The sequence below is a fragment of the Syzygium oleosum genome, unplaced genomic scaffold (assembly GCF_021117445.2).
Source record: "Syzygium oleosum isolate NSW1041296 unplaced genomic scaffold, Sole_v2.1 Sole_v2.13, whole genome shotgun sequence".
NCBI lineage: Eukaryota > Viridiplantae > Streptophyta > Magnoliopsida > Myrtales > Myrtaceae > Syzygium > Syzygium oleosum.
This window is the reverse complement of record NW_026607497.1, coordinates 8,210,496-8,223,256: the sequence shown is the minus strand read 5'-3', so window position 1 is coordinate 8,223,256 and position 12,761 is coordinate 8,210,496. Positions and strand designations below refer to the sequence as shown.

The following is a 12,761-nucleotide window of genomic DNA, read 5'->3' as shown; positions in this document are numbered from 1 at the left end:
ACTCTTCTCGACTATCAGATCTGGAATACAATGGAGGACTAGTTCGGTGACTAAGGTTCCGTCGGTTTCGCTGAAAATATTTTCCAGAAAAACATTTTCCTTATTTTTTGGCGTTTGGATCATTTTAGAAAATGAATCAACAGAAAATGTTTTTCTAGTTAATGAAAAATGTTTTCCTACCAAAATTTAAATTCAGAAAATGATTTTCTTTTTAAAATATTGGAGATCATTTTTCAAAATATAACTAGATATCGATACTTTGACCATAAACTCTACGTTAGGGCACGGGAACCTCAACACTCATTCCCGAGCCCTTGGCAATGGGGTTGCATCTGGGTCCATCAAGGCTGGGCTTAGGTCCATTTAGGCCATCCACGAGACCCTAGCCGCCGAACCCAAGATCATAGAGGCCGGGCCTTGGTGGCTATGCCTAGCTCCCCAATTCCAAGCCCAAGTCCATCTGGATCGGGCCAAGGACTCTCATGCCCGTGCCTGAGTACCCTTCGCCCGTTCCTTAGTCCATCAATGTCGAGCCTAGGTCCATTGAGGTTGTGCCTGGGACCTTAGCACTCATGCTTGGGACCTCGGTCGCCCATGCCTGGGTCCATCATGGCCAGGCCCTGGGCGCCCAGGACCAGATCCCCAGCGCTCGAACTCAGGTCTATGGAGGCCGAGCTGTAGACCTCAGGGCCCGCCTTGGGTCCATTAAGACTAGGCCCTTGACCCTGGCACCAAAGTCCATGTCCCCAGTGCCTGGACTTGAGTCCATTGAGGCCGTGCCTAGGACCTTGACAACCGAGCCTGGTCCACCGAGGTCAGACCTGAGCTCGGGCACGAGGATCGGGGCCAAACCTTGATAACTAAGTCTGGGGCCTGGCTTCGATGGACTCGGGTGCGGGCACCAGTATTGGAGTCTCGGGCTTGGCCTCAAGTGACCCAGGCTCGGGTGTCGGGTTCTGGGGCCCAACCTTGATGGACCCGGGTTCAGGCGCTAGGGACCTAGGCCAGCCTTTGTAGATCCGAGTTGGGGCGCGAGTGAGCTGGGTACGGGCACCAAGTTCATGGGCTTGGTTTTGGTGGAGCGGAGCTAAGACTAGTGCCCTGCTCCTGCTTGCGAGTTGGGGATTCGGTCTTGGGACCCCGATGCTCATGCCCAGTTCCTTGGCTAATCCATGCCAAAATCACTAGCACCTGAATAATGTATGTTTATCTAGGAAAATCAAATGAAGTTTTTCTTACCAATCGACGGAATTATTTTTAGGTCGCAGCCTAGATATCATTTTTCAGACATATAATTTTTTTCGCGAAACAAATAGAGTCTAAGCACTTAGAGGAGACGCGGGAGATCATGTACTCAAGCCACGACATTTCTCATCTAGAGTCATCTCGAGGGGCCACACCGCTACATCGTGAATAGAGACTTATAAGACGGTCTCCTGCTGAGCCTTGTGGACGAAGAAGGCTGTGCGCATTCGTAGATGCGGCTGCATTTGTACCTTGTCTCTGCTTGACACGAAGTTGAACAAATTCGAATCTTCTGTCCATAATAAAAAGGGTTAATATCACGAAAAATCCCAAATTGGTATACCTGTGATAAATTTATCCTTCGTTAGTTTTCGTTAAATTTTACTGTCAAATTGCTAAGTTTGATGACTCGTAATAATTGATGGGTGTACCAATTTGGGGTTTTAACCCTCTGTTTGTCACAAACTTACCAATTTGTGATTTTTCGTGATATTAATCCAATTTAATGGAGGGTAAATTTGTCACAAGTGTACAAGTTTAGAGTTTTTTGTGGTCAAAAAATTAGTTTGGGGTTTTTGATAGTAAAAAAATTAGTTCGGGATGAAATTATCACATGTGTATCAGTTTGGGATTTTCGTATTATTAACCCTAATAAAAACCTAACCCTAGGGTTTCCTACAGCTAGTTAGAGACGACTGTTCTGTCGTAGTCTAAACAAATTTGGTGTCCTATGAATGGTTGATTATTCCAAAACACATCCTTGATCGATTGAGCTTACCTATGCTCTGGCTGATCCCAACGGCGTCTAAGACTAGTAGCCTTCAGCTTTGCCGGCTAACAGATTCTTTAGTTGTCTACGGAAACCAATCGGCCAATCAGCTCGTTTCGTTAATAGGGCTGATTAATTATTCATTGGTCTTAATCAGCCGTCAAGCTTGTCTGGGACCGTGGATTTCAGAAAGCCTGCAAAGCCACGACTTGTAAAGTCTCTCCCCGCATGATCTGTGGGACACTGTTACAAAACCTAGTTTCTCTTTTCGATGTCGTCGCTGAAGTAAAGACCACGTTGGACCGTGTTAGCTATACGTTCGCATGATATTACACGCAACCAACGAAAATTTATTCTTTGGAGAAAAAAATCAGATCACGCAAAGTCATAAATACGACTATACGAGCGCATCCGTTTATGACGCAATATTTTTCCACCCTTCTCTTTCGTCTTTGAGACGCAAATTTGAAGGTTAGTTCTTTTCTTGGAAGTTGCTGGTTTCCGATAATAATGGCGTCGACCACAGCCTGTTGAATGTCATTTGATACACGAGCTTGATCAAGAAATGGAAATGCATAAATTGATGCTATTTTCTGCCTAAATTCCAGTAGAAGAGATATACGTTTAGAGATAGACAGATACACTAAGAAATTACTTGACTAATATCTGTCACTTTAGAGATAATGACATCAGCCAAGCCAATCCAAGAGGAAGGGATCATGATGATGTTGGAATAATGTTAAGATATAGAAGAGGACGTGATCAACGTATCTCTACTTTGTTTATTAGAAGGCTCGTGAATTTGCTAAGCATACTACGTGAAGAAGGGTTTAGTCTTCGAAATTCTTATCGCTCATGTTACGAGAAAATTCGGTGTCCATAAAATCGATATTTTCCATTTATTACCTAACAAAAGATCTGAAGTATATAATTGTTAGAAGCCTATTTTATCACCTCGGCTAGACGATCGCATGAAATGTTTTCCATTAGCGCGGTTTTATGCAATGCCATGTTCATAAATGACATATGCGAGTGGAGTGAATTGGTCTCTGGTTAGGAAAAGGTTGGGTCCTTTGATTTGGAGCCAAGATTCAAGCACTTGCCCGGTTGCGATGGCATTGTTCATCGAACCCAAACGACACTCCTTGAGGGAGATTCCATGTGGCCGTGATGTGCATGATCATTAGGCCTTGGCAAAATCAAGGGAAAATTTACCAAAAAAGTCATAAACTTATTATACGGATGCCAATTTATTCATAAATCTTTCAATTTAACAAACTCAGTTATAAACCCTTTAGTAAATTTGCTCATTCAGTCATTCTGACAATTTTGGCAAGAAAATCACTGACATGAACGCTGGCTGTGCCACGTAGGACGGCCGGCGCTGATGTGGACAATTTTTGCAATTTTTAATTATTTTTATAATTTTTATTAATGCATTGTCCTTGTTAGTATTGGTTGTGTCACGTTAGACGGCTGGTGTCCATGTCAGTGACTTCTAGCTAAAATTGGCCAAAAGGACTAAATTGGCAAATTTTGAAAATGTTTATTACTTAATTGGTCAAATTGAAAGGTTTAGGATTGAATTAGTATCCGTATATGTTTACAACTTTTTTGGTGATTTTTCCCCAAACTAAGGTCACAATCCTAGTGTGATCATGTGTGCCGGAGCTGGCAGAACCGGCACCGATCGATCTTCCTTCAATTTAGTCATTATGCTATGCTAGCCATCTATTGATGATTTTGACGGAGGCTGACCATGGAGGGTTTGCATATCACCTTGAATGTGAGCCGTATATGAGGTTTTGGTTGGTACTATTGAATAGAAAGTTTTAGGATATATTTGCATGACTGACTCCGTTTGTTTTGCGAAAAATAAATGGTCTGAAAAACATTTTCCCAAAAGTAATCGTTCGTATCGCTTAAAATAATTAGTCAATGAAACATGTTGTCATTATCAACACCAATTCATGTCTAAATATCTCGTGGACGATGAAAAAATCTTTAATTCATTCACTTTTGTTAGCGATATAAGTGATTATTTTTTGGAAAATATCTTTCAAGCCGTTTCATTTTCCTCGAGACAAATGCCCTCATAAAAGAATTTGAGAATCTATGGCATTTCAAGTACACAAAAATTTAGCGGTTGAGGTGAACTTGTAAAACCAAAACGAAAGAAAATGAAGAAATAAAAAGAGAGGCAGATGTCATCGATTTAATCCGCAAAGCATCTGAACATGAACTCAGTCAAACCATTCGAAGCTTGTCCCTTTGCTATTGTGCTCTTTAGCCACATTTCCTCATTGCCCATCCGTGATGTAGACATTCCGCGGGGACTTGGTCACACAAATTACCCACCTCCATTGTCCTTTTCTCTCCATCTTTCGTCGTACAAGCAAGCACCCACGTCTTCCGTGTCATATCTGCTTGACCATTTGGCACTCCTGCCGTTAATCACTAGGATTAGCATTTACTTCACGCGCCTCTCGTCATTTATAAAACCTCCCTAATCACCATGACTAGCGTTCCGCCCTAAGTTTTGGTGCTTTCATTGATCAAGCAATCCAAAGAACAGAGAAGCATGAGTGATCCTAGAGGGAGCGTGCCCTTTGCATGGGAGAACAAGCCCGGAGTCTCCAAGGCGATTTCGAGAAGCAACAGCGGAGAATCGTTGTCGCCGCCACCAGTCAAAGATAGGAGGCAGTTCCCAACCAAGTTGCCGCCGCCCCCGTGTCCGATGACGGACGGTTTGAGGGTTTCCATGGCACAAGAGATGCAGATTCCGCTCCCACCGTGCACCTTTCAGCCTCCGCGGAGGAGTAGCTCAAAGAAGGGCGCAAAGAAGCAGGACGACGACCCGTTCCTCGCGGCTTATAAGGAGTGCACCAAGGGTACCAAGGCAGAACATCGTCACAAGTTGTCCAAGCACGATGATGGAGGTCTAGGGTTTGGGCTGAGGAAGTACATGCTTGCTAATTTCTCTTGTAAGCGGTCGTGCAGCGTGAGGGATGACAATATGGTCAGAGTTTCTCATTTGAGTGAGAGAGAGAGAGAGAGAGAGAGAGAGAGAGAGAGAGAGAGAGAGAGAGAGAGAGAGAGAGAGAGAGACGATAGGTTTCAAGATTTGAAAGGTTTCTTGAATGGGCAGTGCTTCTCACTCTAAATTTAGAGAGATTGGATACATAGCATGCTTTAAGACACCTAACGAGAGTACATAGCTTTACTTTTATCTCATCTTTCGATCTAACTTTGCTGGCTCCAATTAGGGCACATCTGAGATCTTTGAATAAACATATCTCTGGCCTTCTATGTTGTAAGTAGAAATTTCCTTGGTCCGGACACAGCTGAAACTGTCGTGCTCGTATTTTACAAGAAGTTCCTCAATCATGATGAAATAATGTGTTCTTGTTTCTTATATTTTTAGAACACTTTCACCCATTTTTCCTCCTTGTAGCAGTGTCATGAATACTGGATTAAGACCGGCCGGTTGAACCAAATATCGTTCCATCTGTCATTCGTTTTTCTTTAGATTTTAGATTCGCCGAACCCGATTAACGAATCAATTGTGCGGCCTGCTTTCTGATGAGCTTTTGATCATAACAATCAATTGTGTGGCATACTCCTAAATTACATCCTGAAGAAACTGCAAGCGCTTTGAATCCCTGGTAGAATCTTGTGGTAAGGATTTGCGTGTTCCTTTGAGAAATCGATAGAGATTGTTCTGTGAGGAATTGTGAGGCCTAATAACTGCGTGAGTTATGGAATGTAATTAGGGGTTGGAAAACATCGAGTGTGGTTGTTATTAATGTCGTATCGTATGATCTATAGTGGAATTTTGTGCTGCTTTTCTCGTAGGGTGAGACAAGCTTATTGTCAAATCTCATAAATTGAGTATCCAATTTATTTTCTTATTCTGTTTATTAATATATTCGATGTCTTATTCTCTGTTAAACTAATTTTGACAAAAGATTAAAAAATTCTTGCTAAAGTAATAGTCCCACCATAACTTGTACTTAATATGATGACTACAATCACCTCACACTTCATATAATATACTGGTGGACAAACAACCGTCAGGTGTTAGGTTAGGGTTACTAGTTTATCATTCAAGCCTTAACCGGGGGATAATTGTAAAAAAAATTCTTAATTTATTGTAAGAGCGGTCAATTTAGTCCTAAATATTTCAATTTGACCAATTTAGTTCTAAACCTTTTTACGATTTACCAATGTAGTTCTTCCAACTAAATTTTGTTGAAAATTGTTGATTTAACGATTTAGTCAGCACTAGCTATCTTGCATGGCACGACCGGCATTGACATGGACAATTTTTATATTTTTCCTTTTATTTTCATTTCTTTTTCTCTCTATTTTCCTCCGCCAGTCGTCGGGCATTGATGATGATGGCCAGCAAAGGTCGTTGACAACAGGCTAGGGCCGCCCTTGCCTGCCTCAAGTGCGGGTGGGTAAGGGCCGTGATGCCCTCGCCCAAATCTGGTGAGGGCGTCATGGCCCTTGCTAGCCATTGATGAGGCCCCAACGACCGACAGAGAGAAATAAGGAAAATGAAAAAGGAAAGAAAAAATTACAAAAATCACTCACGTTAACGCCGGTCTCCTTCACTAGCTGTGCCACGAAAGATAAAGGGCGTCCATAGTGATTTCTGGTCAAAATTGGCCGAAAGGACCATATTGAAAAATGTCAAAAGATTTAAGACTAAATTGATAAAATTGAAAAGTTCATGGCTAAATTGGCCGTCGTACAATAGGTTTAGGATTTTTTTGACAGTTTTCCTCCTTTATTGGCGATGTGAAAATGACCATCTCATTCAGCATGAAAATCATACTAAACTTTTGTTTTGCCAATGATTTTACTAAATTGACAAAGTGAAAACAAGAATAAAATAAAAATCAGGAGCAACACGAAATTAGCAAGCACGAACGGAAATTCACAAAAACGTCTTCATCTCCCAAGGCAAACCCCTTCATCTCCCGAAAACTCTTTAATCTTTTGAAGCTCTCCTTTAGGCTCTTAGCTTCAATTTCTAAAGCTGAGAGCCTACTTCGCCTTTGATTTTCTATTTCTTTGCTTTGATTGTCTTTTCTTTTCTCTCCCGCTCTATTTTGGGAGATTGTGTGTGTGACAAAATTTCCGCAACTGATCTTGGGTGAACGTGGAGTCCAGTTCGGCCATTCATCTAGTCGATAGCCATCAAGGAAGATGTCCATGATGTGGCTCCACAACCTCTCCGAGATTAGGATGTTCTTCTCTCCTGATGTTGATTTAGGTCTAGATCTAGGGGTTTTACTCTCCCAATCTAGATTTAGGTTTTGATTTGAGAGTTTCTTATATGTATTTGATTTGTGTTTTTTCAACGTATTGATGTTGGTGTCTCTACGCGGCGATGGCGATGAGGACGTTGAACCTAGACGCGCACTGCAAGCCGTTGCAAATGGAGTGATAGATCTCGGTGTATACTCATCATTGAATCTGGTGATCGGCCACCAAACATATACGGTGGCAGATATGTTCTTGAGGGATAAGAGTGTGCTTTTAGCTGCAGACTGTGAATTGTACTTTGTTATTTGCGTTATAGTATTTGTTTTGTTCTTTAGTTGTTTGGGATTTGCTAGGCTTGTATATCTTCTATGTACCTCCCGATATTATTATGGTTAATGGAATCTTTCTTTCGACAAAAAAAAAAAAACAAGAAATAGCCCTTAATATTGCTCATCTTCAATCACATAAATGACTAACGAAATTCGAAATGTTAGGTGTTACTAGCTAAAGCGGATCGATGGGGATCAAACCTGATTTTCGGCTCAGAAGCAAGCCAGGCCTCTAATGCATCTTCTCCCAAATGATTTGGACCCGGACCCTTTACCAGAACACTGGAAGTGGTGCCCGGTGGTTGGATGCCGCTGCTTCGACCGTATAATTGGTGCGAGTTCGAATCCCTCCACAGCAAATGCTCCGATCTCGCCGGAGTGTGGAGGAGGGGGTGACCTCATATTCCCGAGGGCTTACCCATCGCAACCGGTGCAAATAAGGATGGCACAGCTTCCGTCGTGGTTATCGGAGAAACAACAGACAGAAAAAAAAACGAAGCAACCTTGGGACAAAAGCTGTGGCGAAAATTGGGTGGATGCCTTTTAAGTGGTTGAACTACTGGATGATCCATCGGTTACTCCATTTCTATCAGAAACTGCAGAGTCTCTTTGTACAAATCGTTCCTCTCAGAGAATGGCGAGTCGTAGGTGGAGTAATGACTTTGTTTAGCCTAGTACTCCATTATAATAACTAGCATGTTATGAATTACGTAAGAAAAATCTCATCCTACATTAGTGTTTTCGCATTGATGTAGTGGTTTTCTTTTTGTCAATGTTGCTTCTTTGAAATCTTACGAACTCTTTGCATTGAAGTTGACCTCTGCGGAAAATCGAGCTTTCTGCAACAAGTTGATCAGAAAGTACCCTTCGTTATTTTCTTGATATCGGTTGTTTTCGAAGGCGAAGCTACCTCTCCAATACCTCAGGAGTGATTCTTATGCCTGGCAAATTATTTGAGAAAGAGCGCCAGCCCCTTTTGAGTATGATTTGCGATAGATTTAGAAACTGGACCACCAACTGAGCTCCACCTTATTAAATCTGTAATTCATGGCGTCATGAATTATTATTGGTCAAGTGTATAATTATGTCGTCATTATGGTAGATTTTTTCGACAACTTGTTTAATTAGTCCAACGAGTTTATAACCGGTCCGATGAGCTTGAAATGGGTCCAACTAGACCTGATCGACGGGTGGGCGGACCCCGGACAAAGATTGCAGGCCCGGTCAGTGGGCGAACTGGGCTTGGGTGAGGGCCTCGAGGCCCGGCCCGTCCATACATCTATTAAAAAACTCATAGATAGAGTAGGAAAGAAAAATTCACACAAAGGCCTAACATTATTTTTCATAAATTATTGTTCGTATTTATTTATATTTTAGCTGAAATTTAGAAAAACGATAAGTAAAAAAGGTGACCCGGTGACGGGCCCGGCCCTTACATGTTTTTTCTTTGGGCGGGCTTGGGCACATGGCCAGGCCCGCATGTTTGGGCTTGGGCAGGGCCTCTAAAGGTTTGGGCCCAATTAGGCCCGACCCGAGCCCGCCCAATGAGCAAGTCTCGGGTTGGGTTCTTTCTGTAAAAGACGTAACGCACGGTATTGAACCTATTGAGCTCGATGCCAAATTCAGATCAGTTGGCCTTCGGTTGTTCCAAAGCAAGATGATTACCCATTAGCAAAAGGGATTTATGTAGATGTTGAGAAGTTGAGTAAATAAACTGTTAAAATCTGCGGGAAAATTGTCCAGAATGTCTTAAACCTATTGAAACTTTTATCAATTCAATCATAAACCTTTTAATTGTGCAAATTTCTTTTTTGTCGTAAAATTGTGCCAATTGAGTCCTAAGCCTTGTCACATTTTGCCAATTGAGTCAATTCGGCCAATTTTGGTTAGAAATCACTAACGTGGACACTAATCATTTTACGTGGTATGGCTGACGCTAGTGTGAACAAATTTTAATAATATTTTCTAAATATTTTCTTTTATTTTTCCTTTTTTCTTTTATTTTCTTTTCTTGGTTTTTTCCCCCAATCGCCGGCCACTAGCCCATGCTAGCCCTGGGTGAGGGAATCGTAGCCTTGGCCGGCCAACAAGCAAGGGCCTAACGCCCTCGCATGTGGGCGGCAAAGGCCAGCGACGCCCTATCCTGTGATTGGCGATGGTCGGCCAGCAACCTCGCCGACCACAGTTGGTGAAAAAAACAAAGAAAAGAAAGGAAAGGAGATATAAAAGAAAAAATTAATAAAAATATTCTTAAAATATTAAAATATCATTAAAAATTGTCAACGTCAGTATTGGCCGTGCCACGTAGGACGATTGACATCCACGTTAATAATTTCCGGCTAAAATTAGTCGGATGGACTTAAATGGCAAAACGCGAATATGTTTAGGTTTGAACTGACACAATTAAAAGATTTATGACTGAATTGATAAAAATATAAAAGATTTGAGATTTTTTGGACAATTTTTCCTAAAATTTGCATAGTCACTGTCAAAAGTGTTGCACTGTGGATCCCTTCATTTGCTCGTTGCTGAGTTGAGAGCTACGGTACGATTCAAAAAAAGGCATTCCAGAATGATAAGATAAGATGACCCGACATCGGATCCTCTTGGGTCCAAGCTGAGATTAGGCGATGAACGATAGTATAAAACAAAAGTAAAAGATAATTTGGACCACACCCCCGACACAAACACCATGATTCATGACAACCGAAACGACAGCACGATTCCATATCACGAGCAGAGAAAAGCTTCCTTAAATTTAATTAAAGCGACTTTAACGCCGGGTTTTACTTTCTCCACCAAATTCTCGTTTCTTTTTGGGGCATAGCCATGATGCCGCAGGCACAGTGTAAAGGCGCTATCATTGCCTTCTTCCAACGCGTGAGTTTTAAAAAAGACTGGAAGTTCCACGCATCAAATTGGCCGAGCAAATTGCCTGCCACTGCCAGATCCTCCCTCTGTCTCTCTCTCTCTCTCGCCACTATGTGCTGTCAAGATATCATTTAATCACTGAACATGATCAAATTGGCAGCCGAAGTGGTTGATTTGGTCAAAATTGCATCTTGTGTTTTTCTCCCCCATAGGACGAGACCATAACGGCCGATCTTGCGGGACGGATGCCAATCCAATTTAGAGCACCTAGATCTAATGTTTCGTCTACATTGGAGTGCATGAAAGTTTTACTAACAACCAAATGATTAGTAATCTCTCATCAATAACCGTGTCCTTCGTGCTTCGAAGAGATAAACTTTGGAAAATGGTCGATCGCATCGATTTCATTCGACGGTCCATTTTAAATATTCGGGAATCTACTCGGTATGGAGCAAAGAGATTGTAGCTAGCAGTGAGAGAGTTGCCACTCGAGTTGGCCGACGCAAAACCGTCTTGCGGCTGCTGGTCTGCTAATTGAATTGGAATGGTACTCGGATTTTTAGACTTAATCTCATGCAGAAGGTTTCAGATTCACGTTTGGAAATTCCCCTACCAAACCAACATAGATCAAGATCAAAAGCAAAAAGGAATTTGAGAAAGCTGAGGATACATTCAACACCCAAAATCAAATTACAATTATCAATATCCATTTGATGTTTAAATACCCAGTAGTGAAAACTGATCTTCGTTCACCACTGATCTGGATCCACCCGAGAGTTGTTTAAGCACAAACAACCACCACCCTTTCACAAACCTCTCATAATTGATGATGACTAAGAGATTATTTAGGTTTTCCTGCTCACAAACAATACCGTCTTGGACCGTTTGCTTGACATCCGCTAGTCCTCAAGAAACGACGATCCGTTCTTCATCTTACCTTTCCCGCCGGCGTTCCTCCTCCTCCTCCGCGAGGACGTGGAGCCGCCGTCCCGCCGGAGGTTCCCGTCGTTGTGGATGAGGGGCAGGTCGTTCCCGTCGTCCGTGTCCTCCACGGTCGCGATGCGGATGCAGGAGCACCGCTCCAGGGACGTGAAGAAGGCGGAGGCGACCCCGTTGAAGAGCCACATGGCCACGCCGTCGACCCTTCCGCACCCCGGCGAGCCGGCTTGGCTGCGGACCCTCGGCACGTCGGAGCCCGACCGGAAGTTGAAGAAGCTGGTGCAGTTTGTCGAGGTTGTGGCAACCATATCTGAGGAGGAGGCGTTTGGAGAGGTTGATCGATCTTTCAAGCAAGCACTCGATTAAGGAAGGGTTTTGGAGAGTTTGATAGATCTTTCAAACACTCAGATATTAGAGAGAGAGAGAGAGAGAGGGGTGGCTCTATATTTTTAGGGTTAAGAAGCCTATAACCATGGTCACTTCACACATGTCAATAATGGCCACAGCATAGTTATGTTTTTAATATAATGTGTCATAAAGCACTTTATGAGATTTGGTACTACCATAAAGCATGCGAGCCGAAGTCAAAGAAAAAAATTTGAACATTATCTGAATCGGCTCGTCACATGACAGCATAATTCGATCTTTGGTTTTGAATTATGTACGCATAGTATTGGCTGTGTCCATCGTCTACGCTTGATGCTACTATTTTTTCTAATGATCATATCATGTGCATGCCGTTTGATACTACCCTTGTCCAACTTTAAATCTGGAGAATAAAACATAATCAAATGTTCAAACGATTTTTTTTTTGTTATATTTTTTTCTACATCCTTACCTAATCGAGCATAATACTGATGCATCGCTGGGAATTGGAAGATGTGGGGAAAGAAATTCATCAGGAAGAACCTTCGCGTATTACGTTAAACTAGATGTAATTTTTTCGAACATGTAGGTAATCCCACCAAGGGCTATAATCGTTCCTGATAATTGAGGACAAAACTTCTTTTTTCTTCGGGATAAAAAGATAATTATTGATGTGGAAGGCCATCTTTAGAGCGGTAACACTTCCCAATCGCGTTGGTTAAGCATTCGCTTTCGGAGGCAGCGGTAAGAAAAGAAATCAATGGGTATGAATTGATTGATTCTATTCTTAGACTGGTGAAGCTTCAGCAGCCATTCCTCCGGAGATGGATAGTTGCTCGTGGAGCTCGAGCCACGAACTTCCGATATCTGTCCCCGGCGAGCTTGGAAGTTCCTTCGATCCGGGGTCGTTGCAACCCTCTGTAGCCTTCTCCGATGTTGCAATGTCCTGCACGAACCGCCTTCCC

The 12,761-nt window shown here is 42.4% G+C and overlaps 1 protein-coding gene and 1 long non-coding RNA gene across 2 annotated transcripts; one reads left to right on the top strand and one right to left on the bottom strand.

Annotated features, from left to right (window-relative positions):
* Nucleotides 1-4,352: 4,352 nt before the first annotated feature.
* On the top strand, nt 4,353-5,429 carry LOC130139628 (uncharacterized). Its single transcript, XR_008817725.1, has 2 exons — nt 4,353-5,052; nt 5,086-5,429. It is a non-coding gene; the product is annotated as an uncharacterized LOC130139628 (long non-coding RNA).
* A 5,712-nt stretch (nt 5,430-11,141) lies between these two features.
* Nucleotides 11,142-11,920, bottom strand: LOC130139704 (uncharacterized). The gene has a single exon (XM_056317268.1). The coding sequence runs from the start codon at nt 11,736-11,738 to the stop codon at nt 11,391-11,393; it is 348 nt and encodes a 115-aa protein (XP_056173243.1). The 5' UTR covers nt 11,739-11,920; the 3' UTR covers nt 11,142-11,390.
* Nucleotides 11,921-12,761: the final 841 nt, after the last annotated feature.